Source organism: Anolis sagrei, chromosome X, assembly GCF_037176765.1.
Source record: "Anolis sagrei isolate rAnoSag1 chromosome X, rAnoSag1.mat, whole genome shotgun sequence".
Taxonomy (NCBI): domain Eukaryota; kingdom Metazoa; phylum Chordata; class Lepidosauria; order Squamata; family Dactyloidae; genus Anolis; species Anolis sagrei.
This window is the reverse complement of record NC_090034.1, coordinates 6,788,944-6,814,457: the sequence shown is the minus strand read 5'-3', so window position 1 is coordinate 6,814,457 and position 25,514 is coordinate 6,788,944. Positions and strand designations below refer to the sequence as shown.

Sequence of the window (25,514 nt, the reverse complement as noted above, 5' to 3'; positions counted from 1 at the left end):
ATTATTGATATGCTTGTGGCTATTCCAAGCATGCTAAATCCCAAACAGGGATGGTGGAATTCTAGAAAGGGGTTGTTTTCTCTCATCTTCTCTTTTCCCATCCTGGCTTCTAGCCATTCAGACATAGAGGTTACTACAAGAAAAACACCTGTGAGTTGTGCTGAGAATTTCAGTCACTGTCTTTGCCACTCCTACAATCAGGAGAATTTACTTTTCTCATTCATTATAAAGTAAACGGTGCTACCTTTTGTTATTGTTGTGTACCTGTAAGTCTTTTCTGACTCATGGCAAACTGAAGGCAATTCGGTCTCCGAAAAAGACTTGTTCAGAGGACTTTCAATCACCTTTCGTTGAAATGGAAAGAGAGTGACTTGCCCAAGATCACTTAGTGGGTGGAGATTGTAGTCTCCAGAGCCCTAGTCTAATGCTCAAACCACTACATCATAGTGGCCCTTATGGTACTAAATACCTTCCAGTAAATGCCATTCTTTTGCAGTAGTCCTAGGCTCTTCCCTGGAAATCTATCCAGTTCCTTTATGTTTGGCATGTTCAGATGTTCCCTATAGTGAAACAGGTTATTGTATTCCTTAGATAGTCTTGCTTGTTAGGTCTTCGCATGTCATGCTGTCCCCTTAAATGGGGAACGGCTTTTTTGCTTTGTGTTAAACAAAGTCTGAGATCATTCACGGTATGCGACATTTACTCAGATGGCAGACGGCAGCCCAAAATACATCGCTGATGATAATAGGGCCCACGAGGTGGTTGGAGTGTCATTAGATGTGATCTGAAAGCAGCTGTTCCAAAATCTTTTGCATACAAGAGGGAAAGGGGAGAGAGTTTGAGGAAAGGAAAGGGATGGAAAGGGAAGGAAAGTGGGTTTTCTATCTTTGTGTGACTTAGCAGTCAAGAAGACTCCAGGTCTTTGCCTGCTTTAGCAGTCACGGGGGAAAAATCCTTCTGTGGCAGTGTTTCTCAACCTGGGGGTCGGGACCCCTGGAGGGGTCACGAGAGGGGTCACCAAAGACCATCAGGAAACACAGTATTTTCTGTTGGTCATGGGGGGTTCTGTATAGAAAGTTTGGCCCAATGTTATCATTGGTGGGATTCAGAATGCTCTTTTGATTGTTGGTGAACTATACATCCCAGCAACTACAACTCCAAAATGCCAAGGTAAATTATCCCCAAACTACATCACTGTTCATATATTTGGCATATTGAGTATTTGTGTCAAGTTTGGTCCAGATCTATCATTGATTGAGTCCACAGTGTTCTCTGGATGTAGATGAACTACAACTCCAAAACTCAAGGTCAGTGCCCTCCAAATGAGAAAATCAATCACCCCCAACCCCACCAGTATTCAAATTTGGGTGTATCGGGTATTTGTGCCACATTTGGTCCAGTGAATGAAAATACATCCTGCATATAAGATACTTACATTACGATTCATAACAGTGGCACAATTTCAGTTATGAAGTAGCTGAAAATGTTATGTTTGGGGGTCACCACAACATGAGGAACTGAATTAAGGGGTCACGGCATTAGGAAGGTTGAGAACCACTGCTCTGTGGGTTTCTTCTTTGCCCTTGAGATACTTACATTATCGTAAAGGGAACTCTGCAGTGTGCCCGCTTATTGTCAAGTAAATACTCAAACACAGGGTTTGTTTGTGGAAAAGAAGTCCATGTTCTTGAAACTATATGAAAAAGAGCAATGAGATTTTGTTTCCCGCTTCAGATTTTTCAGTCTCCTGAATGGCATTGTTGAGCCAAACTGGATTGATTTTTCCCTGGCTGGCAGCACTGATGTTTCTGAAGTTGGGACCTTCTAGTCCTTTTTTTGCACCAGGGGAGTTTTCCTGAGAAGCCAGATTAGGTTTCAGAATGGAGGGAGTGAAAAATAGACTACTTAGACATTATGAGAAAATCCACGAGAAGACCTTGAAGCCCAGGTGCATTTGGCATGAACTCATGGCTACTTGGTCGGGCTTAAATTAAGTGGTGTTGACTTTACAACTCTCAGAGCAGACAACATTGCCATAAGGATGGTTTTCCTGTCTCAGCTCTCAAGTCCATGATTCTGTTTTCCTGCTTATGGATTTAAGTTTGAATTACTGCTGTGGACTTTGGCTCTCTGGCCTTCATGTACTTTGTCATTTTTAGATTGCTGCTATTTTGTATTCTCTATTTTACTGCCCTTTGGGGAAATTCCCTTTTTCCCTTTGTACATGCTTTCTTTAATAAACCTTTGTAGATAATAGTCCTGGACTCTGGTGTGGTGCTGGGTGAAAAGGTGTTTCAGTGCTGGAGTGCAACAATGTAAAGCCCTTAAATTAAATAATGTAGATTGTGTATAGTTAGTGTTTTCTGATGCTTTGAGTGTGGTTGTAATATGTTTTCTTTTATTCTAGAACAAGTATTTTTTTACTTTATTTTTGTTTGTTTTATTGTTTGTATATTTGTATGTAGGCTTTGTTTTAATCTGTCTACATAATTTTTTTAAAAAAATTACTCATCTCCATGTGTGCTGGTACGGCTGTACCAGGAGCTCCAAATTTATTTGCTTTGTATTAAATGTTTGCTTGCAGCCCTTGATTTCAGGGACTCTGCAGATAAGTGGCTTCCTTTGGTTGCAGTCATAGGGCAAGTCACCTCTCCATCATCGTTAAGTTTTGGTTCCGCCCCTTGCTCAAGGCAATTGGAAAGGGAAGGGAGCCATTTTTTAGTTAGTCTCAACAAGGAAAGCTAATGTACAGGACATGTGCAAGCTTCCCCTGTACAAAAGCTTCAATGCTTATTCATTCATTTATTTATTTATTTATTTATTTATTTATTTATTTATTTGGAGTGCTTCTACCCCGGCCTTCTCAACCCCCTAGGGGGGACTCAGGGCGGCTTACAAAAGGCACAATTTGATGCCCAACAATTCACAAAATACAATATACAATTTACAATTTAACATCAAAATTATTACTAGTTAAAACAACCAAAAGTCCCCAGGACTTTCCAGGGGAGAACAGTCTTAAGAGTCTCGGAAGATTTCCAGGGAAACAGCCCTAAAGACTAAAGAACTCTAGCTGGAGAACATCTAAGCCTTTACTGGTAGGTCCATTCAGCGTTTGAGAAGCAGTTTGACCCGGTAGCGGAGCCCACATCAGTAAGGGTTAGATTACAGTCAGCCTGGGAGAAGTTAAAAAGGGGACTTTCCTTTAAAGTAAAGAAGAAGTTATTGAAGACAGTTGCCTGTCCTTCGTGGGCAAGTTTAGGAAGCTACCAGTTGCATAAAAGCCTGGAATCATTTGTTTATCTTTACTGAAGACAAGAGAAATTTCTGTTTGTTCATTAATAAAAGACTTTGTTATACTTCACAAGCCATCTAAAGATCATTTGTGGTGGAAAGTCTCTGAGAACTTCTCCTTGGGGCTGGCTTCCCACTGTGCAAAGATTGCACTGTCCTGTTCTAAAGGAAATTCTTTACAGCCCAGCGCGCAACAGAACAGCATGGCTTTTGTTATACATCATCTATCGTGTTCCAGTACGTCTGTGTAGGGTGGCAGTTTGAGACCAGTCAAAGAAAAGAGCAAGAATGCATCGACATTTACTATCTCCGAGCTCTTGGTGGATGGAAATGTCTTCGTCCAAATGTAATTAGGAGTTTCCATTGTTGTTCAGTTCTTTCTTTGAGAGAGAAACAATACAGTTCTTGTTTTCTTTTCCAGTAGCCTGTCATCTAGCCCTTTGTGAACACCCTCTCAGTGAAGCAGAAGCAGAAAAACAGGTGTAAAAGCAGCACAGTCTTGTAGTTCAGATCAATACTAAGTGCAGGATTGCATGGAACGGTTTTGTTTGTTTCTAGTTCACAATTCATAGGTCCCTCCACAGGTCAACTGTAAACGGGCAAATCCATTTCATCCACATAACCTACTTTTGCAGCTGTTGGGTGGGCTTCACAATGCTTGCTGATCAAATCCAACCCATCTTTTCTAGAGTGCAACACTAAATACTTAGCAGATTTCCCTTTTTGTATTCCAACTCATCGTCTCTGCAGTACTTCTCCAACTGTGACTAAAATGAAGCAATCCTTCATTTTATGATCCTCAGCCTCCAACTGAGGCCTCTTTCAAGCCTTCCTCCTCCCCAGTTTTCATCTCTATCTACTGCTTATCTCTCTCTTAATTCTTGAAATAACTGCATGTCAAAAGAACCCCACTAAGTCTCAGGTTCAAAGTGGGAATCAGATGAACTTTGCAAATTAATGTTTTGATCTCATATTGCATTCCCACCCATCTCCAGCCTTTGAAGTGCTCAGTGATAAAAATAATTTACAGAACTGGACCAGAACAACTGAAGCCTCTCACTCTTCTCACTATTCAATAATATCTCTTCCAGTAATTTTGCAGCAAATTAATGTTTTCGGGCTCAAATGTGTTGTATTGTCTGCAGGCTGCTGGTTCTGAAAAACGTCGCTTGGTAGTAATGTGCAACTTTAGTATTCCAAGCACAAAACCATGCTCCTGTCCATTTTCTTTGGGGAAAACTAGTGACCTTGAAGAGGCATAACATGCAAGAGATGCATAATGCTATCACCTTTTGTTTGGTTCAGAAAAGAGCACAAAAATCTAACCTATTTTTGTGCAAAAGTTTTGAAACTTGGTTTCAATATTTGCAACTTAAAGAGCATTACAATTCAGATAAAAAATTAGGTTTCACGGGTAAAGAAGATATATGGGACCAAATTTTGAGAAATTTTGAGAAAAAAAATTAGAACTATAATCTACAACAAATTACTAAATTGGGCCACAGAAACAGAAGTAATAAAAGAATGTATGATTAAATGGGCAAAGAATATTGGTAGACCAATACAATACAAAGAATGGGAACAAATTTGGATAAAAAAGATCAAATATATTTACTCAACGGATTTACAAGAGAATTGGTTTAAAATGTATTATAGGTGGTATATGTCGCCACAAAAATTAGGCATAATGTATGGCAACACTGGTAATAAATGCTGGAAATGCGAATCACAAGCAGGAACATTTTATCATTCATGGTGGACATGCCCAGTAGTTAAAGTATTTTGGAAGATGATACAGCAAACATTTGAGAAGGTTTTGAAAACAAAAGTACAGTTAGGACCTACTTAGTACTTTCTATTAGAGATAATAGATTAAGAAATCGAACTAGACCATAATAAAGACATTCTGTTTAAGTATTTTACTACTGCTGCAAGAATAGTTTTTGCAAAGAAATGGAAGCAGAGAGATGTAGCAACAAAGGAAGAAGGGATAAAGAAACTTACCGAAATTAAAGACATAGATAAACTGACCTTTGCATTAAGAGACTCATATGGAAGACCAATGAAAAAAACAGACTGGAATTTATTCGAAGAATACTTATCATTAATGAAAACTGGACAGGACACAAAAGAAGAGGAAGAAGTAGTATTAGAAGATTAATACCTTTCAAGACAGGATGACATAATAGGTGGAACCATGGAGAAGAAGATTGGAAAGTTAGAAAACCCTTTCACAACCTCTATACCCTCTCTCTCTTCTTTCCTCCCCGGATACCTTTCATCTTTCCCCAAGACTTTTTCATCCCTCCCCTATCCAGCACGAGTCCCGGACCCTAATCCTCTATCCCTTTCCCCCACCTCCCTTTCCCTTATTTTACCTTACCTTCATTTCTTCTTTTGTTTTTCTTATTTTTAATCAAACAACTGTAAGAAAAACCCTGTAATAAAAAATTTTTAAAAAAGTTTTGAAACCATCAACGAGTGCCGTATGCTGAGTACCAACTAGAGAGAAACACTTTGCTTTTGCTTCTTGGGAACTTTTCACTGGCACCAGGCTGCTTGTTGTTGGAACTGGGATGCTCACATGTTCTGCCAAATGTGTTAGCCCATCACTGGATGTTTGCCATTCCTCTTGAACACTTTGCCTGGAAGTGTCCTCTCATTACCTGTGATTTTATGGTGGATGATCGCATCACCCAATTGCCCTGTATGATCAGCCAGTCCAAAAATATGCTTGCTGTGCATTATCAGTGCCCTGCTAGATCTGAATGTCTGTTTGGCCAGGTCGGAGAGGACAATCTTCACATGGCCATCTTCCAGAGGATGAAGTTCTCCTCTGAATTTGTGAATTTCACTAGTATTTCCCCCCGTCCCCCTTTAGTCAGTCAGTCAGTCAGTATGCCAGAGCTCGCAGTGGTGCCTTGGGTTAAACCTTTGTGCTGGCAGGACTGATGACTTGAAGGTTGGGTTGCTGACCTGAAGATTTCCAGTTCAAATCCAACCCAGGGATTTTATTTATCGTGTCATCAGCAGCCATACCATTGTATTACATTTCTAACAGAACAAAACAAACAGATAAAAAAAACACAAATTTTGCAAACTTGGTAGTTGATTAAATGTCCTTTGACCAATATCTGGCCCCTTGGAGTGCCTCTGGTGTTGCCTCAAGGAGGTCCTCCATTGTTCATGTGACAGGGCTCAGGTTGCATTGCAGCAGGTGGTCAGTGGTTTGCTCTTCTCCACACTTGCATGTCGTGGATTCCACTTTGTGGCCCCATTTCTTGAGGTTGGCTCTGCATCTCGTGGTGCCAGAGCGCAATCTGTTCAGCGCCTTCCAAGTCGCCCAGTCTTCTGTGTGCCCAGGAGAGAGTCTCTCATCTGGTATCACCCATGGATTAAGGTTCTTGGTTTGAGCCTACCACTTTTGGACTCTCGCTTGCTGAGGTGTTCCAGCAAGTGTCTCTGTATATCTTAGAAAACTATTTCTTGATTTAAGTCGTTGACATGCTCCCTCTGTCAGCTCCAGCTCCATGCGGGGACACGAGACAAGCCTCCCACAAGGATGGTAAAAACATCAAAAAACTATCTGGGCAATGTCCCCTGGGCAATGTCCTTGCAGACAGCCAATTCTCTGGTCAAAGTCAAACACTCTCGGCACTAGACTAAACTCTTGTGCCACCTGAACTGCTGACCTGAAGGTTGCCAGTTCGAAACCGCGAGATGAGGTGACCGCCCGTCTGTAAGCTCTAGCTTCCCATGCAGGGACATGAGAGAAGCCTTCCACAGGATGGTAACACATCCGGGCGTCCCCTGGGCAACGTCTCTACAGACGGCCAATTCTCTCACACTGGAAGTGACTTGCAGTTTCTCAAGTCACTCCTGACATGAAAAAGTCAGTATTCCTTTATTGAGAGATAGTGACAAACTAGAATGTATCCAGAGGAGGGCGACCAAAAATGATCAAGGGTCTGGAAAACAAGCCCTATGAGGAGCAGCTTAAGGAGCTTGGCATGTTTAGCCTGAAGAAGAGAAGGCTGAGAGTAGATGTGATAGCCATGTATAAATATGTGAGAGGAAGTCACAGGGAGGAGGGAGCAAGCTTGTTTACTGCTTCCATGGAGACTAGGACGCGGAACAATGGCTTCAAACTACAAGAGAGGAGATTCCATCTGAACATGAGGAAGAACAGGCACATAAAATCACTCCCAACAAAAGATTTCCCCCAGGCACTTCCAAGCCATTGAATGCAAATCAAGGTGATCAGCTGAAACATTCACAGCTAGCCCCAGCAGACAAAAGTCCTTTGTCTCACCCTGGTCATTCCACAGATATATAAACCCATTTTTCCTACTTCCAACAGACCTCACTACCTCTGAGGATGCATGCTATAGATGCAGGCGAAACGTCAGGAGAAAAATTGCCTCCAGAACATGGCCATATAGCCCGGAAAAACCTACAACAACCCAATGAGGAAGAACTTCCTGACTGTGAGAGCCGTTCAGCAGTGGAACTCTCTGCCCCGGAGTGTGGTGGAGGCTCCTTCTTTGGAAGCTTTTAAACAGAGGCTGGATGGCCATCTGTCAGTGATGATTTGAATGCAATATTCCTACTTCTTGGCAGGGGGTTGAACTGGATGGCCCAGGAGGTCTCTTCCAACTCTTTGATTCTATGATTCTATGATTACTGTCAACAAACCATACGACAATGCAATTAAGGTGTATAGAACTCATGTAAAAGATGTGTGTGCACTCCATATTTGGAATCCTGAACATTTTTCCCCTCCTCAATGACGGCCCTGTGAATCAGCAGGAACTGGAAATATCTAAATTCTTGTAGAAGTATTTTCTAAGTGTTTTGAATTATTAATTCCCCCTTGCGAGGAAGTCTTAATCATTTCTGTCTCCAAACATTAGCGTCATCTTAAGGTTTGACAAATGGTCTTGCAACCACAGATCCTTTCTGCAGTCTACTCTGAGACTAGCCATCGATATGCACAGCCCCTCCTCTCCCCCACCCACATATATCCCTCGTGTTCTTTATTATGTTCGGCAAACTTTGAGTACTTTTTCATACCGAGTTCCTATTCTTCATAACTTAATGGCCTTTAAAATGCTGATTGCATGTATTGCTGTGTTGTTTCTAGGACCCTAGGGTATGCACTAATTTCTCTTAGAACACTTTCCTCTATTGATTTCTCTCCTTTGATTTTGTCCAGGATTTCCCCTGGTCTTTGCGTCTTTTTTGCCGGAAAGGTTTCACACTCTAGTATTTTTTCCCATGGAATTACTTTATTTTGCATTGTTTCAATTGACTGCCGTGTCGAGCATTTGGAGCTCTTTTCTTGCTAATGCATCTTAAATGACTTCTTTCATACATACGAAAGTGGTTTGGCTTCAAATCAGATGGGAGGGGGAATAACACAGCCTTAACTAAGGGCCATTTCTCACCCATTTCACCTACTTTGAAATCAACTGTTTCATTCCGGAGAGTATATGTATTTCAAGAGTTCATAGAATCATAGAAACAAAGAGTTGGAAGAGACCTCATGGGCCCCATTCTGCCAAGAAGCAGGAATATTGCATTCAAATCACCCCTGACAGATGGCCATCCAACCTCTGTTCAAAAGATTCCAAAGAAGGAGCCTCTAACACACTCAGGGACAGAGAGTTCCACTGCTGAACGGCTCTCACAGTCAGGAAGTTCTTCCTCATGTTCAGATGGAATCTCCTTTCTTGTAGTTTGAAGCCATTGTTCTGCGTCCTAGTCTCCAGGGCTGCAAAAAACAAGCTTGCTCCCTCCTCCCTGTGGCTTCCTCTCACATATTTATACATGGCTATCATATCTCCTCTCAGCCTTCTCTTCTTTAGGCTAAACATGCCCAGCTTCTTAAGCCGCTCCTCATAGGGCTTGTTCTCCAGACCCTTGATCATTTTACTCGCCCTCCTCTGGACACATTCCAGCTTGTCAATATCTCTCTTGAATTGTGCTGCCCAGAATTGGACACAAAGTCCAGGTGTGGTCTAACTAGAGCAGAATAGAGCATGGGGAGCATGACTTCCTTAGATCTAGACACTAGGCTCCTATTGATGCAGGCCAAAATCCCATTGGCTTTTTTTGCCGCCACATCACATTGTTGGCTCATGTTTAACTTGTTGTCCACAAGGACTCCAAGATGTTTTTCACACGTACTGCTCTCAAGCCAGACATCGTCCCCCATTCTGTATCTTTGCATTTCGTTTTTTCTGTGTAAGTGGAGTATCTTGCATTTGTCACTGTTGAACTTCATTTTGTTAGTTTTGGCCCATCTCTCTAATCTGTCAAGATCGTTTTGAATTCTGCTCCTGTCCTCTGGAGTCTTGGCTGTCCCTCCCAATTTGGTGTCGTCTGCAAGCTTGATGATCCTGCCTTCTAGCCCTTCATCTAAGTCATTAATAAAGATGTTGAACAGGACCGGGCCCAGGACGCAACCCTGCGGCACTCCACTTGTCACTTCTTTCCAGGATGAAGAGGAAGCCTTGGGGAGAATCACCCTCTGGTTCGTTCATTTGACCAATTCCAGATCCACCTTGCCGTAGTTTTGCCTAGCCCACATTGGACTAGTTTCCTTGCCAGAAGGTCATGGGGGACCTTGTCAAAGAAGGCCTTACTGAAATCCACGGCATTATTCCCCGCATCTACCCAGCTTGTAGCTCTATCAAAAAAAGAGATCAGATTAGTCTGGCATGACTTGTTTTTGATAAATCCACGTTGACTATTAGCGATGACCGCATTTGTTTCTAAGTGTTTGCAGACCACTCCCTTAACTGTCTTTTCCAGAATCTTGCCTGGTATCGTTGCGTGAAATTGTGTTGTGGAGAAGAAGGCTAACATTTTGTTTTCTCTTTTTTTAGTCTGGGAAACTTCAGAATGTTTGCCATCATAAAAATAGCTACCTCCTTTTGTATCCTTGTGAAAATCATTATAGCAGATAGAAGCTATATAGAGAGCACACTTTTCCTGAGCAGTCTGCTCATTCTTCTCACAATACAATTTATTTTTTCCAAAATACAGAAAAGGACAGTGATTTAACTAGACCACTTAACAGTATAATGTATAACTCTGTTTCTATGCCCCAAACACAATTATATTTTGGGTTTTTTCGAGCAACTTATAATGCCAGAAGGGGGATTGATTTACCCAAAAGCAGGCCTCAAAGTTTAGAAGGCATTCCTTGCCATTGTGTGCCGTGGGCATACTGGAGAATCAAAGAATAGATGTCTAATCAAACGGAGGCCCATTTAGTTCAATGAAGCCTACTCTCGCGATTATGTTCTGATGATCCACGGAAGCAATTTGGTGGAACAAGCTGAGGATGACAGTTTCACAAAATGCTTTCCCATCTATTTTATTGGGTCGATTTCATAAAGTTATTGGTCAAATCAGTGTTTCTCTACAGCCCTAATTTGAACTTGTCTCCTCCGACCGTGAATTAGCTGAGCACTTTTAAGCAAGCAAGCAGAAACGAAATGTGCAAGTCCTTAAAGTGGCTCCACAACTCGGCTTTTCTTCTTACCACAAATATTAGCTAGAGATAATGTAATTCTCTCACCTGGGAGGCCGAAAAATGTAGTTCCAGATCCTTCTTTACATAGGTGTGGATTCTCCAAACATTCTTTGCTGCTACCGCCTCCTTTGAGTTCCTAACTAGCAGCACTTCTATCTGGACAGAATGGGGGATGCCTGGCTCAAGAGCAGTATGTGTGAAAAAGATCTTGGAGTCCTCGTGGACAAGTTAAACATGAGCCAAGAATGTGATGTGGCGGCAAAAAAAAGCCAATGGGATTTTGGCCTGCATCAAGAGGAACCTAGTGTCTAGATCTAGGGAAGTCATGCTCCCCATGCTCTATTCCACTTTGGTTAGACCACACCTGGAATATTGTATCCAATTCTGGGCACCACAATTCAAGAGAGATACTGACAAGTTGGAATGTGTCCAGAGGAGGGCGACTCAAATGATCAAGGGTCTGGAGAACAAGCCCTATGTGGAGCGGCTTAATGAGCTGGGCATGTTTAGCCTGAAGAAGAGAAGGCTGAGAGGAGATATGATAGCCATGTATAAATATGTGAGAGGAAGCCACAGGGAGGAGGGAGCAAGCTTGTTTTCTGCTTCCCTGGAGACTAGGATGCAATGGAACAATGGCTTCAAACTACAAGAAAGGAGATTCCATCTGAACATGAGGAAGAACTTCCTGACTGTGAGAGCCGTTCAGCAGTGGAACTCTCTGCCCCGGAGTGTGGTGGAGGCTCCTTCTTTGGAAGCTTTTAAACAGAGGCTGGATGGCCATCTGTCAGGGGTGATTTGAATGCAATATTCCTGCTTCTTGGCAGAATGGGGTTGGACTGGATGTCCCATGAGGTCTTTTCCAACTCTTTGATTCTATGATTCTATGAACTGTATTAAGGGGTCGCGGCACTAGGAAGGTTGAGGACCCCTGTGTTAGAATGAGAAAGTGTGGCATGCCTAAGGATTGGTAGCACTGTATGTTTAGCTGGGTCTCTGCTTTGTCTCTGTCTTGTTCATGTAGGCAGCTGCTGTTTGCTTTGCCTGTTATAGGCCAGCACTTACTGCTAATCTAGAATCAGATAGATTCAAATATCTGCCTTTCCTTCTCAAGCTTTGCGTATTGCAGACTTCACTGCAGAGAAGCAGTAAATCTGTGTTTCTCTTCCTTCCGCATTCTGCCAATGCTGATGCTGCTTTAAAAATAACCCTCCCAGCTATGGAGTATATGGAGGCAAAGCGGGGCTTAGCAAGCATAAAACAAGCCTTTAAGGGAAGAAGCTGAATGGTCAGAAGATGTGTTGAAGGGAAACAAATGAAACAGATTAAAAGAGAATTCCTCTTGAGTTTGACAGCAAGCATATTTACACTTTAATGACTCTAATGGCCAAGTTTGGATTTCTCTTCATATTTTGCATTTCCCCCGCAGGCAGGCGTTTGCTGCAGTGCTTATTTTCACTTTGCTCTCCTCTCGACTTTTGTCTTGCTGGCGGAGGCCGCTGTCCCCCATCCTGTGTCCTAGCCCACCTCCCACAATGGCTTTCTGCCTCTGTCATGTTTCATCCCACCTGAATCTGACTGTGCCTTTGGTTCTGCTTTCTGCACATGTACAGAAACTGGAAAAGGTCAGAGCACATCCCTTCAGTATACCATTTGATGAGTTCTCTTTTCCTAGGCTTTCAAAAGTGGTGAAATAAAACCTTATAGCGTTTATTAAATCAGGCCTAGATTTCACAGTGTGCAATTCAGGATACATACCTAGACAGGCTGCATAACATTTGCAAAGGGTAACGCTAATTATATTCAAAACTAGGTCCCTCTTTTTTCTCTTTCTCCGGTTTCACTGTGAATGGTGCGCAGCTAATGATCTCTGAAGATTAGACTCTTTCGGATATGAATGCCTAACAGCACCCAGCTGGTACCGTGGTTTTTTTTTCTAATGTTCTTGTTAACAAGTTGCAAATTCCAAATGGATCAAAGAATGGGGAAGATCCTTCTGCTCTTCTCTAAGTCAATCACACATGTCTTAGAAAAATGCAGAGCCAATATTCTCAATTATACTACTTTTTATAAAACAGAGAATATAGGAAGGTGGTTGATCCACTTTCAAGAAGTCCGGGATTCTACCTTTTTATATGCCAGTGAAACAACTTTCCCTCCTGACTTGAGGCAAATGTACGAGGGTTATCCAGAAAGTAAGGCACATAGGTCTCACAGGAAATTTTCTCAGGGTAAGTTGGTATAGTGTAGTGGGAATCCAGCGGAAGCGAACGAGCAGTGCCAGTCGTCAGTAGCTCATCAACTGGCTTTGTGGTGCAGGTTAGAGATGAGCGTCCTCATTCCATTTCCCTCCAAGTGCGAAGTTTGTGTTGTAATATGCTACCTAAATACTAAGGGCATGAACGCAACTGCGATTCATCGCAAAATTATTTCAGTTTATGGAGAGGATGTAATGTTAAGATGCCATGTGTCAAAATGCGTCTCGAATATGTTCTGTCGCGCACTGGGCTTGAAATGAAGTGGTTTTAAAACGGGACGTATAACTTTAGCCCAGCGGGAAGCCAGGGGACCCAAAGAGAAATTCGTAAGGATTTTCACCATAAACAGTCTTTAGAGGGCTTGTGAAATATAACAAAGTCTTTATTGGTGAACAATCAACAGAAACTTCCTTGTCTTCAAAAGGTTAAACAGATGCTTCCAGGCTTTTGTGCAACTGGTGGCTTCTAAATGTTACTTTACTCTAAAAAAAATCCCTTTCCAAACTTCTCCCAGGCTGACTGTGAACCTAAACCTAATTGATGTGGGCTCCACTACCGGGTTGAACTGCATCTCAAAGCACTGAGTGGACCTACCAATAGGCCTTCAACTGGAGTTCTTGGATGTTCAAAGCTGTTTTTCCCTCCGAAATTCCTCAGAGCTTTAGGGCTGTTTCCCTGGGAATATTTGGGAATCCTTTTGCTCTTAAGACTGTTCTCCCCCGGGAGGTCTTAAGGGTTGAAGCCTTTGTACAGGAGAAGTCTGCACACATCCTATACATTGACTTTCCTTGCTGAGACTGACTGAAAATGGCTCCCTTCCCTTCTCAATTGTCCTGAACATGGGGCAGAACCCAACTTAACGATGATGGACAGGGGGCCTGCCCTATAACTGCAAACTTTAACAGGAAGCCACCCTTCTGCAGAATCCCAAGCCTTGGGCTGCAAGCAAACACTTAATACAAGGCAAATAAAGTGGGAGCTTCTGGTACAGCTGTACCAACACAGAATATATTGTGAAACCATGAAGAAACCTCGCAGAGCCATCCAAAACAAACGTTGTGGGATGCTGATGGCAGGAGTCTGTCTCCTTCATAACGATGCATGTCCACACACTGCTCATGCAACACAAGAGTTGTTGACTTATAATATTATTTATTTATATACCGCTCCATTTCCCCGAGGGGACTCAGAGCGGTTCCCAGGTAACATCACAAAACATACAAAGTAAAAAACAACATAACCATAAGATTAACAAAACAAAATATAAGTATATTTTGCTTGGGATCTTTGGTTGGGATCTTTCAAGCCACCCCACTCACAGCCCCAATATCACTCCCAGTGGCTATCATCTGTTCAGTAAATTGAAGGAATATCTGGATGGAAAACACTTTTCCAATGACGAGGTGAAAATTGAAGTGACAAACTGGCTGAAAAAGGTGGTGGGAGACGTCTGTGACACAGGCATCAAACACTTGTCCCACAGATGACAAAATGTATTGAACTGAATGGTGATTATGTGGAAAAATAATTAATATTGCAATCCATGTAAGGTTTATTTAAATACATTCATTCTTTGTATTTAAAAAATTGTGTAACCCTACTTTCCAGATAACCCTCGTATTACATGTTTTTAGGGGCAACATTTCTTCAGAGGAGTTTTGTCTTTGCTTTCCTTTGAGGCTGAGAGAGTGCAACTTGCCCATAGTCACTCAGTGGATTTCAGTGGCCAAGTGTGGATTCAAACCTGGTCTCATGAGTCATATTCCGATTCAGTGGATCTGCTCTGATTAGGAGGAGCGTTTGGGAGTGGGACCCAAAGCAGCCGTTGGAAAGCTCTGCTCTCGTAACTCTTTCTGGCTCCCGCTTGTGGTTCAGGTGCTCTGGCAAAGCGGCACATTTCGATGCTGAGTTTTGTGGAGCCAAGTTTGCAAATATCTATATGGCCCTTCGAATCTCTCGTCTGTGTACATCCCGGTTCCAAGACAGGCCTCAACAACTGGGCTCCCTCTCAAATCTTGTCGGCTGTAATTTGAGTGCCGATGAAACATGGGCCTCTCCTCTGGCACCTCGGAAATGGCAAAGGAGACGAGACGTGACTCATAATGACACATCAACGCGGGAAACAAAAAGAGCAGCCACTTTCCCATTCAGCTGCCACAAACCATCCTGTTTCCCCTGAGTGAGGAAAAAGACAGTGACATATAGGGAGAGGACAGGTTATCTGCAAAAGCATCACTAGCCCCACTGCACGCAATTACCACCATCTGTATACCAATTAAACTCCAAAGTCTGCAAGTGGATTCATGGCACGCACAGAGTTGGCTTGACAAAGAATGTTCCGAATCCTCTTTTTATTGCCACCTCTCAGCAAGAGATGAATGTTGTCTATCCAGTCTGATATCATCCCTGGTACAAGCCTCCGCGTGTTGCTCATTACCCATTGATTTTGCCCCTTTCCTCTTTCTTTTGTTGGAATCTGGTGAACGTCCAAGCTGCTGCAGGCATATTAATAGGATGCTTGGCACCGGAATAGTCTCCGAATTCTGCAGAACTCTTTAGAGTTCAAAAGACGGTCAGAGGGCGAGCAGATGTCCATTGCTGTTGAGTTCAGCTGCTTCTGCTTTGACTTTATTTGGCCGTCCTCCTCCATGCTTCCCACCATGGAAACTTGATGGAGCATGTAACAGTTTTGCTACAAGCAAAGCCATCCCTGCCATCCCTGACCGAAATTGATTTTGGATCAGAGCAGCTGGACTGGGTTTGTAGTCGGCTGCAGAAGAAAGCAAGTCTGGTGTATTGGCAAGAGTGGGTAGAATAAGTTTGAATAGTTGGCGTGTGGTCCTAGAGGACAAATTGCCTGGGATGCATTGATTGATGTCGTTGGGTGTCGTTGGGCCAACTCAAAATTTCTGCAAATTGCCTGATGATTGAGGTTACGCCTCATCTGTCCGTGACTCCAGCTACCTTCTCCTATCCCAGTTTGTAGTCTTAGACTATCTGATGTAGCCAGTTTGCAAAAGCTATCCTGATTTAGGATGCAAATGTTCTCATCCTTTATTGAAAATGTAGGCCTCAGCATGTTAAGACACTCCACCTGCAGAAGGGAAAGGACCCATGTTTTTGTTGTTTCCGATGTGTTTTGTGCAAAAAAGAGTGAGAGACTTTGCATAGGCAGTCTTGTATTTTTGCGCAAAATGTTATTGTTGTTCAAATCCTGCTTAGAAGCTTCTCAGAAGCATTTGGCAGATGGCCACTGTGAAAAACAGAGTATTGAGTAAGGAGGACATGTACTGCTATTTAATGGAGCAGTTCTTACATTCACTGGAAGATGCTGGTCCCCTGTATGATATTGCAGTAGCAATCATATGTAGACCTGCAGTCTACTTTCATGCTAACTTCAACATCACCTTTCTGTCCAAATCATATACATCTACTCTTGCTTTTTTGACTACTCTTCTAGGAATGACTTCCTCTATATGTGAGAGAGCATGTGGAGAGGTGGTGCCATAGAAGCGTATAGTCCTCTAATGCTACAAACTGAAACCATTTGGGGTTCAGATACTATCCACTATCTGGTTGTCCTTGCCTCTATTTATTATTTATTTATTTATTTAAATACTTATATACCGCCGTTTCTCAGCCTAGCCGGCGACTCAACGCGGTTTACAGCATAATATAACAGTCAACAATATACAGTTAAAAGCATAAAAACATAAAAACACAGTTTATACATCAATACCAGTCCAGTTCAGCTCTTAACTAAAAACGTGATCCTGTTCGTCGTCATATTGCCAGTCCTTTAGTCAATTACCATTCTTTGCATTGAGTTAACCAAATGCCTGCTTGAACATCCAGGTCTTCAATGTTCTTCGGAATGCCATCAATGAAGGGGCTGATCTTACCTCCAAGGGCAGGGCGTTCCATAGCCGCGGGGCCACCACAGAAAAGGCCCTGTCTCTCGTACCCGCCAGCCGCACCTGTGGAGCAGGCGGGATAGAAAGCAGGGCCTCCCCCGAAGATCTAAGGGTCCTGGCGGGCTGATAGGCCGAGATACGTTCGGATAGGTAAGTTGGGCCAGAACCGTTTAGGGCTTTAAAGGCCAATGCCAGCACTTTGAATTGGGCTCGGTAGCTAATCGGCAGCCAGTGGAGCTGGTACAGCAGAGGAGTTGTATGCTCCCTGCGCCCTGCTCCTGTTAGTACCATGGCTGCCGCCCGTTGGACTAGTTGGAGCTTCCGAGCCGTCTTCAAAGGCAACCCCACGTAGAGAGCGTTGCAGTAGTCTATACGGGATGTAACCAGAGCGTGGACTACCGTGGCCAAGTCAGACTTCCCAAGGTACGGGCGCAGTTGGCGCACGAGTTTTAACTGTGCGAATGCTCCCCTGGTCACCGCCGAAACCTGGGGCTCCAGGCTCAGCGATGAGTCCAGGATCACACCCAAACTGCGAACCTGCGTCTTCAGGGGGAGTGCGGCCCCATCCAACACAGGCTGTAACCCTATACCCTTTTCGGCCCTGCGACTGACCAGGAGTACCTCTGTCTTGTCTGGATTCAATTTCAATTTGTTCGCCCCCATCCAGACCGTCACAGCGGCCAAGCACCGGTTCAGGACCTCGACAGCCTCCTTAGTAGCGGGTGGAAAGGAGTGACAGAGTTGGACATCATCTGCGTACAGATGACATCGCACCCCGAAACTCTGGATGATCTCACCCAGCGGCTTCATGTAGATGTTAAACAGCATGGGAGACAATATTGAACCCTGAGGAACCCCACAAGACAAAGGTTGTGGGGTTGAACAGGAGTCCCCCAGTAACACCTTCTGAGACCGACCCTCGAGGAATGAGTGGAGCCACTGTAAAACAGTTCCTCCAAGACCCATTCCCGCGAGGCGTCCCAGAAGGATACCGTGGTCGACGGTATCGAAGGCCGCTGAGAGGTCAAGCAGCACCAACAGGGACACACTCCCCCTGTCGAGCTCCCGGCGCAGATCATCCACTAAGGCGACCAAGGCTGTCTCGGTACCATGCCCTGGCCTAAAGCCAGACTGTGCCGGATCCAGATAATCCGTGTCTACCAAGAATGCCTGGAGTTGTGAGGCCACCACACGTTCCAAGACTTTGCCCAAAAAGGGGAGATTGGAAACAGGCCGAAAGTTGACGAATTGAGTGGGGTCCAGTGATGGTTTTTTCAACAGCGGTTTTATCACAGCTTGCTTTAAGCTGGCTGGAAATATGCCTTCCCGAAGGGAGGCATTAACCACCACCTTCACCCACTTGGCCAACCCCTCTCTGGCCTCCTTCAGAAGCCAGGATGGGCAGGGGTCTAGGATGCATGTGGTAGCTCTCATTCCTCCAAGCACCTTGTCCACATCCTCGGATTGAACCAATTGAAATGAATCCATCAAAACCGGACAAGCAGGTGCTCGTGTTACATCCTCAGAGACTGCCGTTAACATGGTGTCCAGACCAGAGCGGATCAAAGCGACTTTGTCTGCAAAGAACTGAGCAAAGGCTTCACAGCGAGCTGCCGAGTCATCAGGGCACCCATCCGAGATGGTGGGTTTTAAAAGGCCTCTGACAACTCGGAACAGTTCAGCCGGACGGTTCTTTGCAGACGCAATAGTGGCCGCGAAGAAAGTCTTCTTTGCGGCTTTTATTGCCGCGGCATATGCCCTTAAAAAGGACACAAACCGTGTTCGATTTGGCTCGCTCGGATTCGAACGCCACACGCTCTCTAGTTCCCTCTTCTTTCGCTTCAACGCTGCCAGCTCCTCAGTAAACCAAGGAGCTGGTTTAGCTCGGCTACTTGAGAGGGGACGCCAGTGTTTTGCAACCTGGGGGTCGGGGCCCCTGGGGGGGGGGTTCACAAGGGGAATGTTAGAAGGGTTGCCAAAGACCATCAAAAAACACATTATTTTCTGTTGGTCATGGGGGTTCTGTGTGGGAAGTTTGACCCAATTCCATCGTTGGTGAGGTTCGGAGTGCTCTTTGATTGTAGGTGAACTATAAATCCCAGCAACAACAACTCCCAAATGGCAATGTCTATTTTTCCCAAATTCCACCTGTGTTCACATTTGGGCATATTGGTCCAGATCCCTCATTGTTTGAGTCCACAGTGCTCTCTGGATGTAGGTGAACTACAACTCCAAAACTCGAGGTCAATGCCCACCAAACCCTTCCAGTATTTTGAGCATATTGAGTATTTGTGAGAAATTTCATCCTGTATCAGGTATTTACATGACAAATCATAATAGCAGTAACGTTATGAAGTAGCAGCAAAAATAATGTTATGGTTGGGTGTCACCACAACATGAGGAACTGTATTAAGGGATCACAGCATTAGTTCTCATGTTTGGGCACATTGAGGATCTGTGCCAAGTTTGGTCCAGATCTATCATTGTTTGAGTCCACAGTGTTCTCTGGATGTAGGTGAACTACAACTCTAAAATTCAAGATCAATGCCCACCAAACCCTTACAGTATTTTCTGTTGGTCATGGGACTTCTGTGTGCCAAGTTTGGTTCCATCCCATCATTGGTGGTATTCAGAATGTTCTTTGATTGTAGGTGAACTATAAATCCCAGTAACTACAACTCCCAAATGACTCCCAATCCTCCCCCATCCCCACCAGTATTTAAATTTGGGTGTATGGGGTATTTTTGCCAAATTTCATCTAGTGAATGAAAATACATCCTGCATGTCAGATACTTACATTACGATTCCTAACAGTAGCAAAATTACAGTTATTTATTTATCGTGTCATCTGCAACCATACCATTGTATTACATTTCTAACAGAACAGAACAAACAAACAGATAAAAAAACCACAAATTTTGCAAACTTGGTTGTTGATTAAATGTCCTTTGACCAGTATCTGGCCACTTGGAGTGCCTCTGGTGTTGCCGCAAGAAGGTCCTCCATTGTGCATGTGGCAGGGCTCAGGTTGCATTGCAGCAGGTGGTCAGTGGTTTGCTCTTCTCCACACTCGCTTGTCGTGGACTCCACTTTGTGGCCCCATTTCTTGAGATTGGCTCTGCATCTCATGGTGCCAGAGTGTAGTCTGTTCAGCGCCTTCCAAGTCTCCCAGTCATCTGTATGCCCAGGAGAGAGTCTCTTCTGGTATCACCCATGGATTGAGGTGCTGGGTTTGAGCCTGCCACTTTTGGACTCTCGCTTGCTGAGGTGTTCCAACAATAATTACATAATTACAGTTATGAAGTAGCAATGAAAATAATGTTATGGTTGGGGGTCACCACAAAATGGGGAACTGTATTAAGGGGTTGCGGCATTAGCAAGGTTGAGAAACACTGCTCTAGGCCAACTGTTCTTCCACTCACCCATCTAAAATGCCATGAGCCTGCCCCAAATTGCAAGGTTAGTGGCACCAAAAGGTAGGGTAGAGGAATGGGGGTATCACACCTGTGTTTCTGATACATTTTCCATCTTCCGTGTCATTCCTAGATCTTGAGTCCCAAAATAAAATGGAATGTTGTTGTTTGAATGGACGCCTGGAGCCTCTGCTCGGTCGCACTGCCCTAAGCATTTATTTGCAAGGAAAGGCATTGGACAGATACATTCCAGGCTGGCCTTGCCTTGTCAAAATCAGTTTCAGCTGTGTATACTTGTCTTTGGTATCTGTCACATTTTCACAGCCCATCGATATTCTCCCAGAAGATGAAACTGCTTGTATATCTCGCTCTTTTAAAGAACGAAATGTGAAACAAATTTCACGGTGGATTATCACTCAGAAGGCCCTTTCCATTCATCACATAGTCCGTAATTTCCCAGATAATGTACTGCATCAATCCTGGAGGATGGGAGAGATGTTATAAAGCTCAGCTGGTAACCCCTAAAAAGAAGCAAATTGCATTGTTTTGCCTTTCAAATAAATAAGTAATTAGGATGCACTAATAGTCCTGGCGTTTTTCCTGCACTAAAACAGTGGAAACAGCACAACCAACTTTCTATTTTTTTTGTGTGTTTGTCATTATGAATCTAGGATATCAAATTGCATACCGCTTGGCAACCAGCAACCCAAACAAGTTCACCACGGTGGAGGTTGGATCCACAGTCCGGCAGTTTGTGGCTACAGATCTCCTCCCAGAATCGGCGTACATCTTCCGAGCCTCTGCCAAGACGCGTCAAGGCTGGGGGGAGCCCTTGGAAGCTACGGTCATCACTACGGAAAAGAGAGGTAAGACTGCAAGCCTGTTTCCATAAGAGTCCTAATCAGTATCACCAAAGATGGGCATTTCATCTCCTAGCACCCATCCAGTTGCCACAGCGGTAAGTTTCAGAACACCAAAAGTGATATGATGTCACGTCTGGCTCCCATTTTGGCCAACTTTGGACCAATTTCTCCTCCTTTTTGATGCTTTTGGGACTTTGCAGTTTGACGGAAGGCAACCACTGCATCCTTAGACTATTAGGGACTATGTATTGTCGAAGGCTTTCATGTCCAGAATCACTGGGTTGTTGTAGGTTTTTCCGGGCTATATGGCCATGTTCTAGAGGCATTTTTTCCTGACGTTTCGCCTGCATCTATGGCAAGCATCCTCAGAGATAGTGAGGTCTAGGAAAAAAGGGTTTTTATATCTGTGGAATGACCAGGGTGGGACAAAGTACTCTTGTCTGCTGGAGCTAGGTGTGAATGTTTCAACTGACCACCTTAATGGCTTGGCAGTGCCTGGGGGAATCTTTTGTTAAAAGGTGATTAGATGTACCTGATTGTTTACTCTCTGTTGTTTTGCTGTTGTAATTTTAGAGTTTTTTAAATATTGGTAGCCTACAACAACCCACTGTTAGGGACTGTTTCAAAACAAAACAATAACCTCAAATTAACCTCCAACTTATTTTGCTTGGGCTTGGGGCTGGATAGGTCTTCTGTGGCCCTTGAATCACACTTTGCTCACTCTGCTCAAGATGATAAATTGAATGATTGATTGCATTTAGATCTTACTTGCCTGCCAAAAATGGGGCTCAGATTAATTTAGAATCTTTCTGGGATTTGACTTTTTTTTTTTTTTGCATGATACTGTATTATCTTGAGAGCACGTCATGTTTTGCAGACCATGTCCCATGAACATTTATGTGCTTTTAAAAAATGCCATCACCGGAAAGAAAATGCAGATGGTTGACCATGCTCTTTGAAGAAGGAACATGTAAACAGAGAGACAGGGTTTGATTTCTTCTGCGTAGCTTAGCTTTCTGATGTTATTTTTCATACAGTTTATTTTAGTGATGGGGTGTTTGTGAATAAAGGGCTTATGTCTTCCAAGGAGTCGGAGCAAAGCGGCTGCGAGGGTTATTTCTGGAAGCAAGGGTCTTAGGGCTGGAGAGCAATCATGCTTAATATAATAACTATTGTATTGTCGAAGGCTTTCATGGCCGGAATCACTGGGTTGTTGTAGGTTTTTTCGGGCTATATGGCCATGTTCTAGAGGCATTTTCTCCTGACGTTTCGCCTGCATCTATGGCAAGCATCCTCAGAGGTTGTGAGGTCTGCTGGAACTGGGAAAAAGGGTTTATATATCTGTGGAATGACCAGGGTGAGACAAAGGACTTTTGTCTGCTGGAGCTAGGCGTGAATGTTTCAACTGACCACCTTGATTAGCATTTGATTGCCTGGCAGTGCCTAGAGCAAACTTTTGTTGAGAGGTGATTAGATGTCCTTGTTGTTTCCTCTCTGTTGTTGTGTTGTTCTAATTTTAGAGTTTTTTTAATACTGGTAGCCAGATTTTGTTCACTTTCATGGTTTCCTCCTTTCTGTTGAAATTGTCCACATCCTTGTGTATTTCAGTGGCTTCTCTGTGTAGTCTGACATGGTGGTTGTGAGAGTGGTCCAGCATTTCTGTGTTCTTGAATAATATGCTGTATCCAGGTTGGTTCATCAGGTGCTCTGCACAACACACATCTATGGCAGGCATTCTCAGAGGTTGGGAGGTCTGTTGGAAACTAGGCAAGTGAAGCTTTGAAGCTGCAAGGCCATTTAGTGCTAATTAAGGTGGCCAATTGCAACATTCGCACTTGCCTTAAAGAGACAAGAGTTCTTTTCCCACCCTAGACATTATTTCACAGACATATAAACCTCACTTGCCTAGTTTCCAACAGACCTCACAACCTCTGAGGATGCCTGCCATAGATGTGGGCGAAACATCAGGAGGGAATGCTCCTGGAACATGACCAGACAGCCTGGAAAATTCACAGCAACCCAGTGATTCTGGCCATGAAAGCCTTCAACAGCACAATAATAATAATAATAATAATAATAATAATAATAATAATAATTCATTAACCACTTCTCCTTCTAGTTACTATTTGAACTTACAGTTGCTAAGCACCTCCATTTTACTGTTCATTTCGCACTGCTTGTGATTGGCACTGAACATATGTAACCAGGAGGTTGGTTTGCATTTCTGGTTCAAGTCTAGTTTCAACTCAAGTTTGAAGGCAGATGCTCCTGGGTAGTTGATGCTAAATCCCTTAAAATCCCTAAGAAGCCCATGTCGACTGTGACCGTACCTTGTGAAGGCTGATCTGGCCAGGGTGGTCCATGCCTTGGTCACCTCCAGATTGGACTACTGTAATGCGCTCTACATGGGGCTGCCCTTGAAAACGGCCCGGAAATTCCAACTGGTCCAATGAGCAGCAGCCAGGTTGTTAACTGGTGCTCCTTACAGGGAGAGGTCACCCTCCTGTTTAAGGAGCTCCATTGGCTGCCGTTCATTTTCCAGTCCCAATTAAAGGTGCAGGTGCTTACCTACAAAGCCCTAAACGGTTTGGGACCCGCCTACCTGTGTGACCGCATCTCCTTATACGAACTCACACGATCTCATCTGGAGAGGCTCTCCTCACGATCCCATCTGCGTCGCAAGTGCGATTGGTGGGGACGAGGGACAGGGCCTTCTCCGTGGTGGCCTCCCGACTCTCGAACTCTCTCCCCAAGGACATTAGACAAGCCCCAATGTTGGCAGTCTTTAGGAAGAGCTTGAAGACGTGGCTGTTCCAGTGTGCCTTCCCAGAATAGGAAACTCCAAGCATCATGTCCCAAATGCACTTTACTAGAGATTTAAGATTGTCTGCACACCGCACCTATCTCCAAAAACCTATCCATTTCACCTGTCATGCCCAGCATTTTTTAACATTTTTATTCATTACATTTGGCCCCGCCTAATTTTTAAATGTGTCGTGGTGTTATTGTCTAATGTTTATTGCTATTGTTTTAATGTTTATTGCTTTGCTTTATGAGTTTATTTATCGTTGTATTGTTATGCTGTTGTTTTATTGATGTGTTGGGCCTTGGCGTTTTGTAAGGCGCACCGAGTCCTTCGGGAGATGTTGTTGTTCATTCGTTCAGTCGTCTCTGACTCTTCGTGACCTTATGGACCAGCCCACGCCAGAGCTCCCTGTCGTCCGTCACCACCCCCAGCTCCTTCAAGGTCAGTCCAAGGATGCCATCCATCCATCTTGCCCTTGGTCGGCCCCTCTTCCTTTTGCCTTCCACTTTCCCCAGCATCATTGTCTTCTCTAGGCTTTGCTGTCTCCTCATGATGTGGCCAAAGGACTTCAACTTTGTCTCTAGTCTCCTTCCCTCCAATGAGCAGTCGGGCTTTCTTTCCTGGAGGATGGACTGGTTGGATCTTCTCGCAGTCCAAGGCACTCTCAGAACTTTTCTCCAACACCACAGCTCAAAAGCATCTCTCTCCCTTCGCTCAGCCTTCCCGAAGGTCCAGCTCTCACATCCGTAGGTGACTACAGGGAATACCATGGCTTTGACTAGGCAATGGATCTTTGTTGCCAGTGTGATGTCTCTACTCTTTACGATTTTATCGAGACTGGACATTGCTCTCCTCCCAAGAAGGAAGCGTCTTCTGATTTCCTGGCCACAGTCTGCGTCTGCAGTCATCTTTGCACCTAGAAATACAAAGTCTGTCACGGCCTCCACATTTTCTTCCTCTATTTCCCAGTTGTCAATCATTCTTGTTGCCACAATCTTGGTGTTTTTTTTTTTATGTTTAGCTGCAACCCAGCTTTTGCGCTTTCTTCTTTCACCTTGATTAGAAGGCTCCTCGGCTCTTCCTCGCTTTCGGCCATCAGAGTGGTGTCATCTGCATATCTGAGGTTGTTAATGTTTCTTCCAGGGGAATGGGATAGGGGAACAGAAATGACTTCTGGATATGAAGATATTCTAGAAATAATCTTGTGGGGTCTCTTGTTATGTCCCATTCACCCAGGGATCTATGAATTTGTGGGTGGCCAGTGTAGTGTAATAGTTTGACCACCTCGCTTTCGGCCATCAGAGATTAGAGATCGGGAGATGTTAGCGGGGTATAAATAAAGGATTATTATTATTATTATTATTATTATTATTATTATTATTATGTCTCTATCTTCCCCCCTGCAAATTCAGGGGGGATATTAGCA

The 25,514-nt window shown here is 43.9% G+C and overlaps 1 protein-coding gene across 5 annotated transcripts in view; it reads left to right on the top strand.

Annotated features, from left to right (window-relative positions):
* The window catches only part of LOC132782172 (protein sidekick-1), a 986,469-nt gene that overhangs the window by 764,215 nt on the left and 196,740 nt on the right, over positions 1-25,514 (top strand). For all 5 annotated transcript variants that reach the window (XM_067473286.1, XM_067473289.1, XM_067473288.1 and 2 more), the window contains exon 29: positions 21,091-21,285. In XM_067473286.1, the coding sequence (XP_067329387.1) occupies positions 21,091-21,285 (195 nt within the window). The remainder of the gene's footprint in view (positions 1-21,090; positions 21,286-25,514) is intronic.